A 23,199-nucleotide genomic window follows, 5' to 3' on the forward strand; every position below is an offset into this window, starting at 1 on the left:
TATCCCATCTGGTGAGGTCCATGTGTATAGTTGCCATTTATGTTGGTGAAAAAATGTATTTGCAATGAAGGAGTTGTTGGTCTTGCAAAATTCTATCAGGTGATCTCTGCTGTCGTTTCTATCACCAACGCCATATTTTCCAACTACTACTCCTTTGTTTTCAACTTTCACATTCCAACCATCAGTAATTATTAATGCATTTTTTTGCATGTTTGATCAATTTCAGACTGCAGAATTTGGTAAAAATCTTCAATTTCCTCATCTTTGGCATTAGTGGTTGATGTGTAAATTTGAATAATAGTTGTATTAACTGGTCTTCCTTGTAGGTGTATGGATATTATCCTATCACTGAACATTGTACTTCAGGATAGTTCTCGAAATGTTCTTTTTGACAATGAACGCAATGTCATTCCTCTTCAGTTTTCATTCCTGGCATAGTATACCATATGCTTGTCTGATTCAAAATGGCCAATACCAGTCCATTTCAGCTCACTAATGCCTAGGATATTGATGTTTTGCATTCCATTTCATTTTTGATGACTTCCAATTTTCCTAGTTCATACTTCATACATTACACGTTCCTATTATTGTTGGATGTTTGCAGCTATTTCTTCTCATTTTGAGTCATGCCACATTAGAAAATGAAGGTCCTGAAAGCTTGGCTCCATCCACATCCTTGAGGTTGACTCCACTTTGAGGAGGCAGCTCTTCCCCAGTCATATTTTGAGTGCCTTCCAACCTGACGGGCTCAGCTTCCAGTACTATATCAGACAATGTTCTGCTGCTATTTCTAAGGTTTTCACTGGCTAATTTTTTCAGAAGTAGATGGCCAGGTCCTTCTTCCTAGTCTGTCTTAGTCTGGAAGCTCAACTGAAACCTGTCCACCATTGGTGACCCTGATGGTATTTGGAAATACCAGTGGCATAGTTTCCAGTATCACAGCAACACACAAGCTACCATAGTATGACAAACTGACATTTCTAGTGTGGGGAAGTCTTCATTATGAGAGTCTTGGTTGGTTACAGGATCCATTAGAGGAACCATGAGTTGGGGGAGATCCACCCTTTCCTTGCACTTGACCCTGACTTGGATAATTGAATATTCAGACTTTAAATCTTAAGTGAGTGGTGCACAGATGAAGGAACTCTGTTATTTGTTACTGGATAGTTATTGTAGTGGTTTAATGGCACTGTCTAGGACTAGTAACAGTGCTAGTGGTGGCTGAGTCAAGTGACCAGGGTAGCATTCAGCAATAACAACGGTAGCTTCCTATTTGATTGTGTCTTTACCTTGTGTTTTGCCTGTTTTCTGAACCTAATTCTTCAGCCTTCTGCTGGGAAAAATACAATAAACTCCCACTTTTCTGATACCAATAAATCAATGTATTCTATTATCAACTCTATTCCTTTCTCTTCTGACACCAGCTGCCCACGCAGCACTTCTTCTTCTGACCTTAATCACTTGGAGCTAAATCGGAGCTCACAAGTTAAAGGGTATAGTCCTCCAGACTGCCAAGGCTGCCCAAGACCTCAGATACCAGCTGCAAGCTTGGGGTACCCCAGGCCCTTCTCATATCTAATCTGCTGATTACAAATTCATGAATTTCCTATTATCCCCTCAGGATTCCAGTTGTAAGCTTGGGGCTTCCCAAAGCTCCCCACACTTCAGACATGTTAGCTATAAATTTAGTGTTTCTCTTTACACCCTCAGAATGCCAGCTGTAAGCTCAGTGGTCCCCAGAGAAGTACGAAAACTTGAAGTGTGTCATATGACTGTGTAGAGGAAAGCTGGTAATACTGCTTGTACAAAAGCCAAAATAATTATATGCAAGGACAATGAAACCATTGCTAGTTATGTGGGTGAGTTTTAACCAAAGAGCCAGCGATGGTCATTTAAAGGGATTCAGTGATTTATGATAAGATGTGCGATGAGACTGTGGTCAAGTGAGGCAATTTAAGTGATTGTGAATAAGGCAAAGAGGAAGTATCAAGATACGGAAGAAGGGATCATTTTAGCCAGGTATGACAACATTTGTCAGCTTCTTCCTCTCTTGGGGTGCTCTGTAAGTTCCTTAGGGTCCACCTCCAAATACTCATCTGTTGTTCCTTAATAAGATGATCACCCCTTGACCAGGTCATGTTTGATTCCTCCACCTCCACCAAGACTCTCTTTATAGGGTCTGGCTTAGGTCGGGTTTTTAGAGGAACAAAGCCAGTGAAGCATATATATATACATATATATAAATATATGCAGAGAGATTTATTTCAAGGAAATGGCTCATGCAATTGTGGAGACTGGCAAGTCCTAAATCCGTGGGTCAGGTGGCAGTCTGGAGGCTTCACTTGACTCATGTGGTAGCAAGGGCTGTCAAACTCAAAATCTGCAGGTCAGGTGGTAGGCTGCTGGCTCGCAGGGTTGCAGGAGCTGGGGAATCCAAAATTTGCAGGTCAGGCAGCAGGCTACTGGCTCATGTCCCAAGAACTGGAGGTCAGAGGATGATGAGACAAACGCAGGATCAAGAGAGAACACGAGGTTTGCCAGAACATCAATATATATTGGGTGCAGTCCACAACCCCAAGGAAACTCCCCTTCCAACTGATTGGTTGCTCACATCAGATCACAAATGGAGGATGATTATATAATGTCTGCCAAACCGCTGAGAATCATGGCCTAGCCAAGTTGACACATAACATTAACCATCAGAGGGTCCCATTGTCTCTCTGAATGATCCTTTTGGACAAAATTCCCTTTAAGATATTCATCAGGCTCTCCAAGAAATCTCATCCAAATCTCACTTGACTTGAGATTTGAGGTAAAATATAAATAAGAGGTGGGCACCTACCAAACTGATAATTCTCTCTAAACAAAATTCTCCAATTTTTACTGACCCTTTTTTAGTCTCTCTAATGTCTTCTATTGGCTGGAGGCGGGTGTATGTCTAATAGCTGCAAAACTGGAACTTGGAAACCTCCTTTTCAGGCCCAGCCTAGGGCCTTAGTACCTCATTTTGGCATGTTGAGGGCAGGGATCTTCTTTATTCATCCTTGGGTCCCAACAACCTGGCGCGTAGTAGGTATCTGTAAGTCTTACTGAAAGAGGGAATTAATTAATGAATATATGCATGCCCTGAGTCCGTTATTGCTTTTATTTCTACCTCCCCCTTCCCTATTCAATGGGAAGGACTTTGCTGGATAGAGTTTTATGAGAGGATAGATCAGATTTGAGTGATCTGGAGGGGACTGGCAGGGGACTCTTACTTAAGAATTTGTAATCTCTTACCTTAGTCATTAGTGGGAAGCTAGGGACATCACAGGGCAGCTGAGGATGGGAAAGAGATGGAAGGTTTTCTAAGAAGATTTGTACCAAATTCTTTCTGCATTTTGCAATTTGTTTGCATGGTACTGGAAATTCACTCTTACGGATCCCCATTTAAAATAGTAGCCCACCCAGGGGCTTCATATGTGACCATAGAATAAACTCTACTCACAAGCTAGGTTCAAATCACTGTACAAGGGATTGTGATTCAGCACCGCTTGGTCCCCCGACCCAGGCCTCCTTGTGAACACAGAGTAGTGTCTGCTGGAGCCTCTGCTGACCTGAGCGCTGACTGGAGCATGTTGGTTGTTTAGATTCAATGGGGGCTGCTAGGCCACTCCTCTCCCTCTCTCCATAGTTGCCATTGACAAGAAGGGGCAAGGCTGAGGTGAAGCCCCAAGAGCAGGATAGCTTATCCCCGCTTCATTTCCAATGGAGGTTTTTTTATGCTTGCTGTGGGGAGCAAGTCCTTCAAACAAGCCAGGTGGTCATGGTTTTCTCTGTTCCTCTCCCTGCTGGCATCTTTAGGCCTCAGAACAAATCACCACTCCCACTGAGGCATGGGGTTTGTTAGCCGAGTTAAAAGATACAATTTCGGGCTAACCACCCCCTCCTACTCAGGAAGTCAAGGAGGCGTGATGCAGTAGGATGTCTGTTAGCAAGGTTAAAAAGATACATGTAGTCACTTAGGCTCAGGGTATAAAATGGCTGGAAGAGTAAGTTTCCTTGGTCTCCTTAGTTATGATGCAGGTGGGGCACACATAGCGTAAGTTTACAGTCCACATAAATGAACCTACCTGGAAGGGGGAGATTAGCAGTAGATAGGATCACATTTAAGCCCCTCACCCATGGCAATAAGTGGGGTGGCTGAGGTGCATCTAAGGTATAGCAGGTAGAGCATGTGCCCTGGGCACCACTCAAGGAGGGAGGCCATGAACAGTTTCTATTGGCCATCACAGTTTTCCGTTACCAGCTGTGAGACATCATTCAGCAATTTAAAACTAATTGCCAGAAGTGCTATTTTCCACAGATTACAGTGCTGGACTGTATTCACAGAAGAGTCATCATCTCTGCCCAGATAGCTTTTGAGGGGGAGCTGGTCATTATGGAATTTTTCTGATTATATACTGCCTGATTCTTGTAAGTAACAAAAGCTACTTTCCACGTGCTAATGTTTGTTAAGGCTCTGATCGGAAGGACGTGATGTTTATGGAGTAACCCATATTAGTTAATGGTGTCCTTTTTCTAACATCCTCCTGGCTATCTAGAAATCAGGTACAACCTGTGAGCACCATGAACATTTGGAATATTGTCTTACAAAACAATTACAGCATGGACAAGCAGAACGTGTTGTCTTATACTCACCTCCCCATATGGCAGCATAGAAAGGAAAGCTCTTTATGTTCCCATTTTCTAAAGACTCCCATTCCCACTTTTATTAACAGCATTAACAATAACTTTTGAACCAGCTCTTATTTCCATGGTTGTTTATTTTAGAGGTTCTCCATATATTTTCAAGGGGAGAAATTCATTTAATATTTCGGGTATCTTAGTTTAATTCCAACCTGCCTATTTTGTTTTCTCTTTTGACTTTTAAGTTTACCTGGCTCTCTTTGGCCTTCATTTCCAGGTTGTATTTTTTTTTTTTTTCCTCTATCTTGGAACTAGCTCTTGAAAAATGAGATTTACTGTAATGAGCACCCACATACATTTTTTTTTCCAGAGGAAATTGCAATATCTGATGTCTTAATATTCAATATCAAGTGTTCCTTAAAATATCCTCTCAAGAGGCAGAAGAGGATGTGGAAATTATAGTCAGCTCTTGACTGTAGACCGCCCGCATTTCCCTGTTCTCTAGAAACTGTTGGGGGTAGGTTGAAGAAGGGAGAGGGATGGAAACTCACATCAGCCAGCTTTGCCACTTGTTAGGCTCTCTGGAAAAACGTTTTGTGAAGAAAAGGCTGAAGTTATTGACTAACATGAAGGTTTTTTTAAATATATAATTTATTATATTTATTTTGTTGTTGTTATTGAGAATATACACAGCAAAATATGCACCAATTCAATACTTTCTACATGTACAATTCAGTGATATTGATTATATTCTTCAAGTTGTGCAACCGTTCTCACCATCATTTTCTGAATTGACACAAACTTCCATTGACTTACTCACTGCCCCTAAGTTTCTTATCTAATCTTTCAAATTACTATTGTCAATTTGATCCCATATAGACAGATCTTAAAAGAGTATAATGCTCAATGCAGACATTCTTTACTAGTTAAGCTAAATTATGGTTTGGTTTTAAGAAGACTTCAGGGGATATTTTTGGCGTAAGATTTAAAGATTATCTCAGGGCAATAGTTTCGGGGGTTCATCCAGCCTCCATGGCTCCAGAAAATCTGGATTTAACATGAAGTTTTTAGGATAGTCTGTACATTTTTCTCTTTCTGAACTATTTATATCTTGTATCTCAGATGAAAGGATATCTAATTTTGAAAATTCTTGAAGTACTCCAAAGTCAGAACATGGACACGTTATGAAGGAAATTAGAAATTATGAAAGGTTTTCTCATTGTTTATTTCCATGTATTTCTGATTCTTGTTAGCTTTATTACTTGTCTTTTTATTCCTAAAGATGACTATCACTTGGTATGAATGTCAGAGTCTGTGGGGGGAATGCTGGTTAGTTGCAAAAGCAATGCAAAAGCTTTTTAAAATTCCTATTTTACAATTTTTATTAAATCTCTTTCAGAACCTGTTTTATAATATGCATGTGCATTTATTTCATAATGAAAGTCTAGCTGACAAACCCTCAACAGCTTCTCATCAATACTGCTAGAAGGTAATCAAATTCAGTTCATATAACCCAGATTTGTTTCTGTGAGCCTTTTTTGCCCAGACTTTGTCACTTAGAAAATTCAACCCCAGTGTGTTCAATCCCAAACCTCATATGACAGGTGTCATGGATTGAATTGTGTCCCTCAAAAATATCTGTCAGTTTGGCTGGGTCACGATTCACAGCACTGTATAATTGTGTACCATTTTGTAATCTGATGTGATTTCCTTATGTGTTGCAAACTCAATCACTATGCTCTAATAAGATGGATTAGTGGCAGTTATACTGATGACATTTACAAGATTGGAGAGTGTCTTAATCCAATCTCTTTTGAGATATAAAAGAAAGAAGTGAGCAGAGACACATGGGAACCTCATACCACTAAGAAAGCAGTGCCAGGAGCAGAGCACGTCCTTTGGACCTGAGGTTCCTGCACAGAGAAGCTCCCAGACCAAGGGAAAACTGATGCATCACAAGGACTTTCTTCAGAGCCGACAGAGAAAGCGTTCCCCTGGAGCTAATGCCCTGAATTTGGACTTGTAGCTTACTGACTGTGAGACAATAAACTCTTCGTTAAAGCCATCCATTTGTGGTATTTCTGTTCCATTGGCACTAGATGACTAAGACAGCAGGATTCTAATAATTGGTGCTTTAGCATGAAAAAGCATCCACGTTCCAGACATAATTGTTTCCAGAAGGTGCACTGTACTAAGAACCTGGAATTGTCAAGAGAATCTGGAAAGAACTATTAAATAAGGATATATTATACCATTCAGGGAAACCCCTGTTATTTCAGTTAATGTTTATATTTATTTTTATATCAGGCACAAGCCTAATATTAAGGGTTAGTTTGTTTTAGTAAACAAGAGCTTAGAGTCCTTTGCTACCAGGTCCAAGATAAATTATTTTCTGATTTTTCTTTCCTTGGATTCTAATGTTCTAACTGAGTAAATTATTTAAGAGATAGTGTTCATCATCATTTTCATCTTACTTTATATGTTCCGGAAACCCTGGTGGTATAGTGGTTAAGAGCTACAGCTGCTAACCAGAAGGTCAGCAGTTCAAATCCGCCAGGCGCTCCTGGGAAACCCCATATGGGGCAGTCCTACTGTGTCCTATAGGGTTGCTCTGAGTCAGAATCAACTTGACAGCAAGGGTTTTATATGTTTCACACAGGAACGTTTACCTCTTTCAGAAAAATCGTTCTATTTTTGTCTAAACTTGGATAAATGCAATGGGTCTATTCATTGATCCAAAGTCACTCATTCACCTTCCTATATGTTTGTGAAGGAGCTAAATATTTTTAAAAATATTATTTCTGGTTTAAGAAAAAAAAAAGAAAGCTTTCTAGTGATTGTGTGGGGGTCCCCGGGTGATGCAAATGGTTAGTGTACTCAGCTGCTAACCAAAAGGTTATTGGTTGGAATCTACCCACAGGTGACTCAGAAGAAAGGTCTGGTGACCTACTTCCAAAAAATCAGCCATTGAGAACCCTAGGGAGCACAGTTCTACTCTGACACCCATGGAGTTGCTATGAGATGGAGTCAACGCGACAGCAACTGGTTTAGTGATTGTGTGATCGGTTTTGTCTTTGAAACGTCAAAGGTGGTACCAGGGGCATAAATGTTGTCAAAATTCTACATCTGAGTCCAAACCCTTCTAGCAAGTGAATTTCCCCTCTTCCTTAACCTGGTCAGACCCAGTTTCTGTTGCTTCAAACAAAAACAACTACTTAACATTCTTTCCAGTCTTATAGCATTTATACTCCAGTGGAGAACATGGTCAATTAAAGAAATACAATAAGGTACACTATGTGTTCAATTTTGAGACCCATGGTTTCTCTTCCATAGAAATTTACATTCTATGCTCAAAAGAAAATGAGAGGCAAAATTTGGAGTGCCAGAAAACCTAGAGACTAACTTCAAGACTGTCCCCAAACCCTGAGGCATAGTGTGGAAACTGCGGTTCTGGTCCTATGACCCATCCGACACGTGAATCCGATCAACCTCCTTCTTGCCTTGTTCTGCTGTTTTCATCATGCCCACTACCACGTAAGCCAGGCCACCCCATCTTGGCTCACTTCTGACTCTGAGGAAGTTTTTCTTTATGTTGAATTAAAATTTGTCTCTCTGAAACATCCTCCTCTTGGTTCTAGTTTTATCCCTTGTGGCCTCAACAAATCTGTCTTCATTCTTCACTTAACATATACTTACTGAATGCCTACTACAGGTCAGACACTGTGCCAGTTTGCGTGGTTATAGCAGTGCCTAACAGAGCTTACTTTCCATGGGGGTGGAGGGAGGATACTGGCATTGACTAGTCTCTAGAAGGAAAACAAGTGCTGAGAACAGGGAGCCACAGCACATGTACAGATGGGCCTCACTTTGCCCTGGGGAGTCAGGGGAGGTTTCTCTGAAAAGCCGTGTTTAACTCAAGCTCTGAAGAATGAGTGGGGAGTTATCTGGACAAAAGGGGAGGAAGGGAGAGAGCCTTCCAGCAGAGGAGAAAGCAAGCACTAAGACTCTGAGGCAGGAGCTGTGTGCTTTCAAGAACTAGAAGACAATCAGTTTGGCTGAGGTGCACAGGGCAAAGTGGAGAGAGATGGGAGATGAGGAGGGAGAGCAAGGTAGGGATTCTGTCATGCTGGGCTTGGTGTACCGTGTTAAGGGCTTTAGCTGTCATTCATTTCTTCATTTATGAATTAATTCATTCACTCATTCAACTCAAATTTATTGAGATGCCTCCATGTGCAGAGTACTCTTTCAGGCACTTGGGTTAAAGGAGGGAGCAAAAGGACAAATTCCTGTCCTCCTGAAACTTACATTCAAGCTCAGGGAGAAAGCCAATAAAAAATAAATAAATAAAATGTATAGTGTGTCATGCTACAGTATGGATGAATCTTGAAAACAACATTATACTGAGCAAAAGAAGTCAAACATAAAAGGACAAATACTGTGTAAATCCACTTTTCTCTATTATTATTCTACCTGGTAATACTTCCCCTCAAGAACGCTTCTTTAGATAAATGAAAGACTAGCATATATACATACATATATATATATATATATAAAATCTGGGAAATAAAAATGAAAAATAAGTTAAAGGAGTTAATGGTCCCACCATTGAAGAAACTAAGTTTCTATCTACAGGATGGATAGTAGGAGCCAACTCCACCAGCAGTGAAACATTTCATAGCATTTTGCTAATGGGAATATCTTGAAGTATAGTGTTGATAGGTAAGGACACTAGAAAAAAAAGTAACTTTCCATTATTTTAAAACTATGATTTGATTTTAAAATCACTGTCTTTTAGGAGTGAGAGTGTTTTCATTTAATGAATATGCAGTGTGATATCAAAAAATCTAATTCTATTCCATGTTTTTAAAACAAATGTGCTTACAGCCTAAAAACGGTCTCTGAGATATGATCATTCATGCTCAGTAGAGTTTTCTGCTGTTCTTATATGGCTTTAAAGACATAAGATCAAATACAGTTACATTTCAGTTCTAAAGTAAATAACACCATTTTCCTAGAATGCCCAATGAAGCAGTCATCAAGAACAAGCTAGTGGAAGAGAAAGGCCAAGCCGAGGAGATGGCAACAATTGCAAAATACTACTGTGGAGCTGAGTTCATTATTTCAGGAGGAATAGACAGAAATAATATGAAGATGCCAAAAAGCAGATACTAGCACAATCTCATTAGAAACAAATGGGAATTACACTATACCCTGAAGATGTTCTACTTTATTGTGATAATATAAATAATGAAAATTGCAGTAGTACATAAAAGCCTGTTTCTTTGCAGTGTCAAGAGTCAAGAAAAAGAGATTACACTACAAACAGAAGCAATCCATCTGGCCAGCCACAAAAGAAATGGTAGAAGGGCAGATTCACCAAAAATAGTCAACAAGCCCAAAAGTGGGAGGTGGTGACCCTATAGTATCCTGGGGGCTCTAAAGAGACTTTAAGTGTCAATATAAACAGTAATAACTCGATAAATGTTATTGATGGAGTGGTTTATGTTGCTGTAGTACTCTAAAGGAAAACAGAAGCTCCTTCATCCTAGAGTCCAGTTTGGTCTTCATTCACTGGCAGGTGAATTGTTTTCCAAGGACAGCAGCCCCATAGTGACGCTGCCCCAACACACGCCATGGGACAATACAGTCATTGATAGCTTGTATGTACCTGGTGATAAGAAATCTCTCTGTGGAGGCAGTGGGCTCTCAGCCCTGACTTCATTTACAAATGAACCACGGCAGCTCTTAGTAGCATATCTGGTTTGGGAGTTGCATGGGCAAATCAGGTCCCAAAAACCTCTCTTACACTTGTGTGTGGAGGAAGAGTAGCAGTGGGAAAATTTCCCATTCCCGAATTTTCCCAGACGGATTCAATTCAGAAAGGTGGAGGCAGTGTACCTTGGGCATATACTGGGTGCTTTTCCTTTCTCTTCTCTTTGGGATTACACTGGAGTTGATTGATAATAGGGATCCTCCTAAGGACCACTTAACCTAGCTGCCTAAGAAGCTGCTCTGGCGTCCCTGACAGGAGGGATCTGTCTGCATTTAGCCCTCTGACTCTGTTTTCTAGTGATCACAAAGCCCTTTTAACTGAAGAATTACGCACTATTGTGCTAGCCACAAAATTTTGCCACAGGTGTCTAAGGCTAAAGCTTCTCAAGACTAAACACCTTCCCTTCTAACGAAACCATCTTCAACTTACATGCAATAGGATAAGTTGAGATTTTCAGTGAAATGATCTTCAGTGTTCCCGCCAGTTCCCAAATTCTATGTCTAAGCTCGTGGCTAAAATGAAAATGAACTCGTTGTTTGAGAGCCATGATTATGAATCGAAAACTGAATGAAACTTGAAATCTCAGCCTTCAATTATGGCACCAAATTCCCTGCATTAAGTTGTCCTCTCTTTCTGACAATTTTCCTTTTAATTAAAACACAGCTTGATAGGCAGAATCTTGGGGAACATAAAGCAGTTATGTGAGTCACTCAACCATTTATGTGCATGTGTGACCTATTTAGCTTTTAAAATCCTATTTAATGACAAAAAACTACATTAGAGAATTCAAACAAAAGCTCCCAGGGAGTCCCAGAAGAGACTGTTTTGATTATGCTAGTGATTAGCCCATTTCCTCTCTCTTTAGTAATTTCATTTAGAAAAGTAGTCATTTTAAGAACAAGCAGATTTTTTTTTTTTATTGCTTTTCTAGTTTGCTGTGAAATTTGGCAAGTGGCCAACCATCTGTGAAACTGCAATTATTACTATTACTTAACATTTATCAAACCTCTTCAGGTACAGTGGAAGTAATTCTCCTTGACTACAAAGACAAGAAAGGCAGGAATGAGACCCAACTTTGTTCAAACATAAGTATTATCACCTTAAGTTTCAATCTATGGCCAGAAGTCTCAGAAATACTATTTACAGACATAGTTGGGAAAATGTCGGGTGCTATTATGGATTAAATTGTGTCCCCCCAAAATATGTGTCAACTTGACTAGGCCACGATTCCCAGTATTGTGTGGTTGTCTTACATTTTGTGATCTGATGTAATTATCCTTCATTTTGTGATCTGTTGTAAATCCTAGCCTCTATGCCATTTGAGAGTGAGTTGTCTGTTACGTTAATAAGGCAGTATTAGTGTGGTAGGTGTCTTGAATCACCACCTTACTAGAGGGTGTGACTCAAGTCATCATCCTTACCCCAGTCACCACCCTTACCACCCTTATTCAAGTCACACCCTCACTTGAGTCACACCTATTATCTTACAAGAGATAAAAGGAGAGAGAAGCAAGAAAAGATAGGGACCTCAATGCTACCAAGAAGAAGAGTTGGGAGAGGAGTGTGGCCTTTGGACCCAGGGGGCAGGGTTCCTATGCTGAGAACCTCCTAGAACCAGGAGACACAGAGAGCTGTAACACCAGAGACGGCGCAAGGTGGTGAGAAGCAGTGGCAGAGAAATGGTGGCAGCAGAACCAAGAGACTGGCGTGAGACAGCAACGGAGCCAACCCATGGAGTGAGAGAGAGCTGAGTACCTTCAGGCAAGAGGCTTCCTGGTTGAGTGGGGTGCCTCTGGGCACTTATCGCTAAAGAGCTTCATAATACTTGCCCAAGCAGGGCAAAGGCCGGGTCGAGGGGCCAATGGGCTGAAGGGCCAACCGCCAGAGAGAGGCCTGCCTTGGGACACAGCTGAGAAGATGCTGTCCTGAACGATATGGACCTTCCTCCAGAGCAGATGGAGAAAGCCTTCCCTGTGAGCTTGTGTTCTGAATTTGGACTCCTAGCCTAGTTGGAATTGACTTGACAGCAAGGGTTTGAACTGTAAGAAAATAAATTTCTGTTTGTTAAAGTCATCTACTTGGGGTATTTCTGTTAGAGCAGCATGAGATAGCTAAAATAGGTATATAATGGTTTTGAGCCACCGCTATGAATCATCTACTCTTCAGCACCTGGGAATCTACCCGTTTCTCTTGTGAGGAACACACATTCGTCTGTGCATTTGTTTGTCACGCAGCATTTCTTGAAATATATGTGTGTGTGGGCTTCTACTGTAATTTACTTCTGATCAATTCCAGCAGTACTCCTTCCTGTAGTCTCACAGGTCTTGCCCTTTAACTTATTTACACATTTAGCAATCAACGAGGGGTGAAGATGGTTGGGATGTTACTACTGGAACTCCTCTTACTTCTCCACCACTCCTGGCCACAGATGATTCCAAGAAAGTAGCCTTAAGAGTAAGATTGGGAGCCCAGGCCAGTGCTGCCCTCCAGGAATAAGAATCCAAGAACAGTCTCACCATAGTAGGCCAGTGGTTGGCTTCACCCTACCGTTCTGCCTCCCTTGGAGAGGGATATACCAGTGCATCTCTTTAATGCTAGGGTGACCACACATCTAGGTTCTCCTGCGACAGGATGGGTCTATAACTGTTGTCCAGGCATACTTATGAATCGTGCCTGCTTTCACTCTCAAAAGTATTAACAGATTGGATAATGAATTGTATGGTCATATTACTTACTGCCCCTATTGTAGCACTCCCATCTGTTAGGTGACCTAACACATTTTTAGTCTGTACCATCATTTTGGGGTAATGAGTTCAGGAAGATTACCCCCCATCGTGTAAACTAATATTTACTTTTATCTATCCTGAAATTATCCTTCAAGCATGGAATCACTCCCAGCTCAAACCCTGGGGCTTGGTGAACAAGCTCATTTTCATGCTTTTATAAATTTTAGTCTTGTCCACACCAGGCCTTTGTCCATCCAGATGGATGCCCCTAATCTGAGTCTATTCAAGGAGACCTCCTCCCTCTAATCATTAGTTTTCCTTGTTAATCAGGCTGTGGTAGTATTTGAAGGCAACTCGTCTGGCTGTCTGGAAAGTGGTGCACAATGGCTCGTCCTTTCAGGGACTAATGAAAAGCCATCTGGTGGGTGCAGGGCTTTCCAGCTGTATTATAATTTTTTTGAATTAAACAGTTTTGACCACATAGAGACTAAAGGGCAGGGGCTCTGCCTAGGTGGCCCATAGTAAGACCTCCATTTTCTGCTTGCAGGAAGAAAAAAGGCAGAAAAAGAACAAAGAAGAAAAAAAAAAAGAAGAAATCAAAGAAAAAAGGAAGAAAGGAAGGAGAAAAGTAAGCTCAGTGTACACAGTTAAGAAGCAGTGTTATAAATTCAAATGTTATAAATTTGCAAGTAAAAAAAGAACTTTGCTATTTTCTATCCCAGCCCTGAACCTGAAGGACCAGGCATTAAGTGTTTGTAAAAAAATTCCCTAGAAGAGTGTGTTGAATGGATAAGGCAACTTTTTCTCTTCCAAGAACAGAATTTTTATAGAGAAAAAAATAGTCAAGAAGTATTTCTTGAGTAAAGAATGGAACATTCTGTAATAGAATACCTTATCCTTGAACTTTGTATTTCTGGTTTAGAAGTTAGATTTATTTAAAAAAAAAAAAAAAAGTACAAATACCTCCCATGTGCAAGGTGTTTTGCTAGGCGCTGAAAATAGCTGAGCTGGATCTGATTTCAGGTCTTGTAATTTCAGAGATTACAATTTGTTTTCCTGTGGAACAGCAAGACAGAATAATAAATTATAGCTCTCCTGCTGAACTTTACTGGTTTCTATTTGTATCTAACAGTTATAAACATCATGTGATTGCGTCTTTATCTTACCGTTGCAAGAACTCTTCAATATTAGGGAACCCAGTTCTTTCTCCCAAGAGAATTGCAATCCACTGAGGAAGCCGACTGAACATGACATATACATCTATCGTATATATTATTTGGACCCCAGTAATTTAGAATTGCTGGACATTTGGACATAGGCTGGGTTGAAGTTCAGCTATATTTCATCTTAGATCAAAGGGTTTACTAAATCAATGTCAACAAGACTTTATAGAGAGAAAGCTTTATATTTTTAGAAGAAGAAAACTTTTTTTTTTACAAACTATGAGTCACATTTTTTAAGCAAATTATTTTTATTAAGTACTCGCTGTTCTAGCTATTTATAAAAGCAGATCATGGTAGATCTCAGCTGAAGAGCACTGTAGAAAGCACTGGTCTAACGTTGTTCCTTTTCTCTTGAAAAATTAATGTTTATATTTTTAATTTACAATTTAAATGCACACTCTTCTCAGATAGTTTGATTTTGGAGGCTTTATTATGGATACAGAGCTCTGGTGGCACAGTGGTTAAGAGCTCAGCTACTAACCAAAAGGTCAGCAGTTTGAATCCACCAGCTACTCCTTGGAAACTCTATGGGGCAGTTCTATTCTGTCCTACAGGGTCGCTATGAGTCGGAATTGACTCCACGGCAGTGGGTTTGGTTCTGGTTTTGTTGTGGATACAAATAACAAGAACATGTAGATTCATGTACAACCAATTCTAAGTACTTAAGGGGTTGCTGGGAGACTGCAGTTAGTGGAGGAGAGATTATTGCTGGATACTGCATAAATTCTGAGCAGAAATATGAACAGTATCTGCTTGATAAATAATGTTGGGCTCTGGAGGAATGCTCACCTTTTAAGTCCGGCATCATGCCAAGGGCAGCATACACAGAACTTTCCTTTATGAGGAACTGTTTCTTGGGGCTAAATTTTAATTGTTCTACATGTGTTTTAAATGTGAGCCTGAAGGCGTAGCCCCAGCCCCGTCTTAATACCCAGATAAATAATGAATGTTGCTAATTACAAACGTGCTCAATTTGGCTTTCCGAAGCTGTAGCTCTGAGACAAACTGTGCCTTGCCTAATTTGGAAATATTTTCTTTCTCTTTTTTATTTTGACATGTACCCTGCTATCTACTTTCGTTGCTATTTCTAGCATCCCACGGGAGCGCCTCCATGGTTGTCATAGCGCAGAGAAACACGCAAGAAAACCAAGAACTCAGTGCTTTCATAAAGCATTTATTTTTATTTGAAAACATTATACAGGCATTACATTGCCACAGCCAGTCCATAGGGGAGCATGCAAATATCAAAAATGGGGAGTTTGTTCAACTTATCAGTGTAAATTTCTTTTTTTTTTGGTTCATATTTTCCATTTGTGGTGTCAGGATTAGTGTGCTTCTTATGTGGCTTAACAACAGAATCCTACCCATGGGGTAAAATCTGTACTGGTAACTAGCTGGGGACTACTAAATGGTTATAAATCAAAACCAAACCCAAAACAAACATTACTACACATTTCTCAAAAGGTTAATAGCACAAGTTAGCAATATCTAAACTAAACATCGAAACATTTTCATGGGACACAGTGGTGCAAATTATTCCGTTGCTTGGTCTACCTGGTTGTGTGTTTCAGAGTTTGAAGCTGTGAGGTGACCAAAGCAAGCTCTGTCCCCAGTGCAAGTTGTCACTGAGAAAGTGAGAACCACCACTTATCTCTAGCAGGGTTTAGGAGAGCTGTGGTTTGCTTACCCAACCAAATTCTACACAAATTGCTCAAGTCTCATTTGTTGAGGGGAGAGTGGTGGGGGATATAAAAACTGAATATTTTGCTGGTGTCTATTGAGTTATGAAATTTCAGAAACGAAAACAGCTAGAGTTAATGTTGTCCCTCTCCCATTCCCACTCCACTCCCGAAGGATCAATGCTTTCACCCAGAAAAAGAATTTGTTCTTCGCTATTTTCGTTTTCTTCTAAAGGGTCAATCTGGAACTCCTGGTCTCAGACAATTCAATATGTTAGCAACCTTCCTAAATGGAAACAAACCAACAGTGAGGTACTCCAGTGACGTAAAAGTCTTGTGTACAGGGACACTGGATGATAAACGGTATACAATAAATTCATCTTAACATTCACACTTGGTTTCCATACAATGGACTCAATTAAAATATCCTATAAAATAATTCAGATGCCAAAACTGGTAGCCATCTGTCAATTGCAAACCTTTTTGAAGTTTAAATTTTAAAAAATCCCAGTCCACTGAGTGAACTTGGAAATACTTTCATCTATTTGTTCTCATAAGACTTTACTAAGCGTCTACAAGTTAGTGTCATAAAAATGAATAAAAAAGACTAAAACATTTGGCTTAAAATAAATACTAAAAATGCAATAAATCAAGCGAATTATGCAAACCAAAGAAATGTAAACACAAAAATAAAACCACAGTCTTTAAAGGTCTTTCAGATCCGAATGGACAAAATATTCAGAGAAAGGTATTTAATTGGTTGAAAAGGTAGCAGAGAGCAGAGTTGGCAAAGTTATTTTGATTGGCTATAGCTTTAGCACTGATTTTTTTTTCATAGAAAATGAAACATGTTTCTAACGAGGCTGAACTGAGATGACCATGAAATTAGCATATCAGAGAAGATAATTTTTCTTCTTTCCAGTCTCCAAGAGCAGAACCAACTGCCCTGTGCAGAAGGCAGGCGGAGAGGCCACATGGTGTGGACTGACAGCACAGGATGTTTTGCCTGCAGTATTTAGGCCTCACTCAAACGATCTATGAAGAAGCCCTGGTGGTGCAATGGCTAAACCTTGACTGCTAACTGAAAGGGCGGCGGTTTGAACCCACCAGTAGCTCTGTGGGAGAAAAGACCTGGCAATCTGCTCCCGTAAAGATTCTGTCCTACAGGGTCACTATGAGTCGGGATCGACTTGCCAAACACAACAACAGGCTCCGTGGGAATCCTTACTGTGCTGCAATCTATTCTTCTGCTCTACAGAGATCCCACTGTTGTTTTGTTTTACTTGTTTGCTTAAGGTGTACTGATTAGAATTCTCCAAAGTTTCATAAACATTTACTTATACTTTACAAATCCCGTAACTCCATTGAGGATCTTTTTGAATGGCACTAAAGTCAACCAAACTTAAATAGTGTTTTACCTACTGACAGGCAGAACTATTCTAAATTATAAAGGTCTGTGGGGCCCTCATGGTGCAGTGGTTAAGCACTCAGCTGCTAACCAAAAGGTTGGCAGTTCAAACCCACCAGCAGCTCTGCAGAAGAATGATATGGCGGTCTCCTTCTTTAAAGATTACAGCTTTTGAAACCCTATAGGGCAGTTCTACTCTGTCCTATAGGGTTGCTATGAGTTGGAATTGACTTGATGGTAAAGGTTTGGTTTGGTTTTGGTGGTGTTTCTAGGTCCCTGGGTGATGCAAATGGGCTCGCTTTTGGCTACTAACTGAAAGGCTGGCGATTAGAACCCACCCAGTGGCACTGCAGAAGAAACGTCGGGCAATTTGCTTCTGTAGAGATTATAGCCAAGAAAACCCTACGGAGCTCAGTTCTACTCTGTAACACATGGGGTCACTATGAGTCAGAATTGACTTGGCAGCAATGGGTTTGGTTAGTTTTTGGTGTTTCTTGATTTCCTGTGTTTGAAAAAAGAGCTGTTTTAAGGTAAAAAAAAAATTAGACTAGTGGTGTATGACTCAAAGCCTTATCAAGACCCTGTAATATTTTTGTATCCATAAGAAGGCTGTGTCTTAATATATTCTGTGACTGAATGGATATCAAATATGAGCAAAATGCCAGACTTTTTAAAGTGTTCAAATCAGTTACTTTCAGAGACTGCTCCATATCAGCACCTTGACTTTGTTAGGAGGCGGCACAACCAAAGATACTTGCAGAAAAGGTCGTTTTCATGCTGGGGTATTTCAAAACGGTGGCACATAATCAAGAGAGGAAAGGATCCTGGTTTTTTTCAAATGCCTTGGTTAATTTCCATATTATCACTAAGGAAAATTAGAAAAAGAAAGAAAATAGAATATGTATGTATATATTTGAAGAGAGGATACAGGGTGGGAAAGAGAGATTAAAAAATATATATATTATCCTAAACACAAATGATATTATTTCTGAGGTTTCCCATAAACCACAGAAATGGAATACTCCTTATCTTGTTATTATAGGGACTTGATTAGCAGAATTGCGTGGCACAACAGAAAGGCAAAAGCCCGGAGTAATCACAGATTGAAATATAAAAAGGCTAAAATGTTTGTTTTACATCTATTCCTAGAATAGAGAATTATATGGTCAGTTGCCCCTCCCCACAAGTGTCACAGCACAAAATACGTATTGAGCAGGCAATCCAACAGGTAACAGAGGAAACAATTAGCCACCAGGTCCCTAGATAAGGAAACTTCTTGGGAGTGGAGTTCCTGTGGCATGCATCACAAGGATAGTTTGTGCAAAAAAAAAAAAAGTATGATTCTTAAAAAGTGACTTGCCATAGAAAAGTGGGAGTTACGTTAACTACATGTGGGTCTGGCAATAGTTCCCATCAGGAGTACAAAACATCCTCCTGAAAACGGGCGTAATAACAGTAACACTAACAATACAAATAATAATAATACTTGCTTCTGATTCCAAACTTTTCACAGTAATTGATGCAAGGGGTTTGTGATCAGGATACACACTAGACAGGCATCTCCCCAAGTTAGGTGGATTGGAGCATGCGTCTCCAGTGACGTTTAGCTTGTTCCTTTTACAGGCTTTCCGATTGGCTACCTTGCAGTCTACCTGTGTAAACTGCACCTAGTAAATACCTTTCTCTATGTACAATACAGAGATGATGGGTGAACATGTGGCCACTGAGCTGTCCTCAGCAGGCAGGGAGGGCCTCATCCTAGGCCACGTGGACATGGGGCTCCTCTTCTGTCTCTTGGCCCAGGCTGGTGTAGGTGACTGAAGGCTCCACCTGAGCTGTGGTTGGTAAGTCCACAACAGGTCCCGAAGGATTGCGGAACTGCTTGTATACTCGGGGGTCCTGGGCTATGTACGTTGAGGTGGAGGAGTAGAGCACCAGCCCGATGAGGATGGTGAAGAAAGACAGAAGGTAAAGTCCTGAAAACTAAAAAACATAACAGCAAAGTCAGTTAGCAGCTGTAGCAGAACCACTTACACATTAATGAGGTAGAGAGAGACGGAGCAGATTGTTTCCTCTTGGAGCAGGCAGCTTGATGAGTTGGCCAGTGTTCTTGATGGAGAGTGAATTTTCTCTTCCTAATCTGGTTTGGTCTTATTGATTCTCCTTATTTTTTTCCTAGACCTGGTGGCTAACACAGAGGAACACTTAACTAATTGTCTCTGAAGTACCAGTCTGTGTACTTCGTATGGTGGGAGAGCTAGTTAAACACAAATTAAATTACATCCAGTTAAAAGCAAAAGATCTCCAACATCACTCAGTAAAGAGCTAGCTGTTTGTGGCTTCATTAAACCCAGAAGAAATACAGATATTTCATTTAAGGTTGGAATGAAGCCATAAACAACTCGCCCCTCAATGACACAGCTACACTGGGGCACTCTCATTTCATCTTAATCCAATTCAGAAGTTATTTGTCTCCCCAGTAGGAGTTGTTATTGACTTTGGGAACGATCTTTGCAAGATGAGATTATCCTTGGACAGAAGGAAATAGTATAACATTCCATTCCTGTCCCACCAATCTAAAAACAAAACAGGCTGTTCATACTGCATTCTGCTTTCTAAACTACTTGCTGGGAAACTTACAGTTTTGTGGGAAAAAAAAAATTAGTTTATACAAGTGCCCAAGAATTTACATATGTTTTTGAAAATATTCAACTTTTGGAACTTCTTCAATAATTACACTGGAACATATTGTCTCTACTGTCAAGGACTTAATAGTCCCAGTGGAGAAAGAGAGGTGTAGAAAGATCAAAAAAAAAAAAAAAAAAAGATAGTATGCAGTTATAGCATGCCAAATCTCATTTTAGTCAATAGCTATTGTCCCAGTCTTGACAACATCCTGCATCCCTGGGAAAAAATAGATCAATTTCATTTTCCTACTTTATTTTTTATGCTCATACTCTGAAAGAACTAAAAACTGATAAAAAGGCAAACATTAATGAGAAACTGGAAGAAAGGAGAACAGAAGAACCTAGAGATTCTATAAAGTAAGTTACAAGGCTATAATAACAAGTTAAAAGACAGCTGTAACTGGTAGGTCAATACTAGGAATGGCAGTCTTGAAAATGGCACATGGAAAAGGTAACCCCAAGGCTAAAAGTCTCTGCTCTGTGTGTGTGTGTGTGTGTGTGTGTGTGTGTGTGTGTGTTTAACAGCAGCAAGGCAACTAAGACTAAAGATGATTTTCTGATTTTCTTCCCAGAGCACTCCTCACCCTGTCCCTCAATTCCTTTATTCTTCACATTCAAACCATATGATGACGATTCCCCAGATGTATTTACATACTAGGTACAGCTTGTAACAGCTTCGTTTAATCAACTTGAAATAATTCAGTTTCCCCCTATGAAATAAAATGTGCCTTATTCTTTGATTCATGAATTTGTTTATTAAAATAAGATGGTAGGAAAAGAAGACCACTAAACTCAGTACTGTTGTATATGATCTCAGAAAGGCAACTTACCCCCAAACACCTCTTCAGCTTGCTTCCTGAAATTCTACGTTCAAGAGCTTCATTCTTTACCTGAAACTTTGGTGAGCGAAATGCGTTTGTTCCTAACATTACCACCCTTTCAAATGTTTTCTGTATTAATGAGTTTCAGTTTCAAAACACCATTTGATGTGGCTCCAGTTTCAGGTGAAAAGTCTTGCACTGTCTTAGCATACTTCCTCCTGCTGCACCCGAGCCTGCCTCCATCAAAGCAGATGAAGGAAGAGAGATTAAGCATGGGGCTTAGAAATTAGAACTGGATTATAATCCCAAACTGGATTCAAATCCTAGCTCTACTACTTTCTAGCTGTTGTTTTGGATAAGTTCTTAACCCTTCCAGGCTCATGTTTCCTTATCAGTAAAGTGGGGACAATAATCATATCTATTAGGTAGGGTGGTTATAAAGATTAAATTAGATAAACCATGTAAAGCACTTATCACAGTACCTACCTTGCAGCAAGGATTCAATTCGTATTAGCTTCACTGTTGTTATTATTATTGATTTTTCTATTGTTATTCTTTAGCACTTATCATTTTGTAATCAATCATAATACTCTTATATAATCATTGATTTAATGGTGTTTCTCCCATAGCAACTTGACTATGGGACTGTGTCTTTCTTGACCAGTGTACAGCACAGAGCCTGGAACTATGTAGGCATCTAATAAGTGTTATTTGTTATTGGCTTTTATTTCAAATGAATGAGTGAATTTAATTATGTGGGAGTTGTGGACTAAAGAAAGAAACAATAAAAAATCAGTCTGTACCAATGATGTGTTTCGTTTTTAGTTTAAACTTGATACTCCAGTGTCATTTATCATACATAAAACGTTAAAAATCCATTGAAACGGAAGTCATAGTGTTGATCCTTAATCATTGACTCCAAAGTCACCTTCAAACCTGAGTTCAGTGAGACACGAAAGATAGGATGAAGAACTGGAGGGACAATGGAGAAGGCAAGAGTAGACAATTGAGGACTGCTGATTGGTGGATTAGCATACGAGGTTTCATAAATATGGGGTGGACAGGATTTGCAATTGAAATGATGTCAGGGAAGGGACAGGATCTGATTGATACAGGGTATCCACCTGGAAGGAGTCCCTAGGTGGCACACATTTAACGTTAAGTGCTCGACTACTAGTAGAAAGGTTGGCGGTTCAAAGCCACCCAGAGGTGGCTTGGAAGACAGGGCTGGTTATCTGCTTCTGAAAGGTCACAGCATTTAAAACCCTGTGAAGCACAGTTCTACTCTGATACACATGGGGTTGCCATGAGTTGGAGTCGATTCGATGGCAACTAACAACAACCACATCAGTCTAGAAGGATTTGAGTTCACTGTAATTTCTGATTTTGGCTCCCCTCTGCTGACTTGATCAATATGACAAAGATTTGAATATTTATTTTTGTAAAGCTAATAGCTTTGCCATTGTAAGAAATAATACCTGAATGTACCACTTAAAATGAACATTCCTTTTATGGGACATGGAACTGTCAGGTTGAATGATAAATCCTGGGACATAGCTTTAGAATGACACCACATACTTTATTACCAATGAATTTCCACTTAATTCGTACAGAATCCACTCTCAAATTGTTCAAAGATAGACAGCATGGAACTTCATAAGACAGAGGCATCTTGGAAGTCACCCAAGAGGTTTTATTACTAGACAGTAGAGAAAGTATTCATTTAATACACAAGCCCAAAAAGGGAGCTGTAAGTCAAACATGATGATCAATCTGGATAAGTGTTAAATGTTAGAAATGATGAGAAAAAGTTTCGATTTTTTAAAAAAGCAAGTTTTTTTTTTTTTAACTGTGCTTTAGATGAAGGTTTAAAGAGCAAATTAGTTTCTCATTAAACAATTAATACACATATTGTTTTGTGACATTGGTTGCCAACCCTGTGACTCTCCCCTTCTCAACCTTGGGTTCCCCATTTCCATTCGTCCAACTTTTCTGTCCCCTCCTGCCTTCCTTCTCATCCTTGTCCCTGGGCTGGTGTGCTCATTTAGTCTCTTACACATGGTTGAGCTATGTGTATTATTGTTTGTTTTATGGGTCTGCCTCATCTTTGGCCGAAAGGTGTACCTCCGGAGTGACTTCAATACTGAATTAAAAGGGTGTCTGGGGGCCATACTCTCAGGGTTTCTCCAGTCTCTGCCAGACCAGTAAGCCTGG

At 40.0% G+C, this 23,199-nt stretch overlaps 1 protein-coding gene across 1 annotated transcript in view; it reads right to left on the minus strand.

Annotated features, from left to right (window-relative positions):
* Nucleotides 1-17,942: 17,942 nt before the first annotated feature.
* The window catches only part of SLC35F1 (solute carrier family 35 member F1), a 494,165-nt gene continuing 488,908 nt past the window's right edge, over nucleotides 17,943-23,199 (minus strand). Inside the window, exon 8 of the mRNA XM_004382741.2 lies at nucleotides 17,943-19,460. Within this exon, the coding sequence (XP_004382798.1) occupies nucleotides 19,236-19,460 (225 nt within the window). The 3' untranslated portion in view covers nucleotides 17,943-19,235. The remainder of the gene's footprint in view (nucleotides 19,461-23,199) is intronic.

The sequence above is a fragment of the Trichechus manatus genome, unplaced genomic scaffold (assembly GCF_000243295.1).
Source record: "Trichechus manatus latirostris isolate Lorelei unplaced genomic scaffold, TriManLat1.0 scaffold00098, whole genome shotgun sequence".
Lineage (NCBI taxonomy): Eukaryota > Metazoa > Chordata > Mammalia > Sirenia > Trichechidae > Trichechus > Trichechus manatus.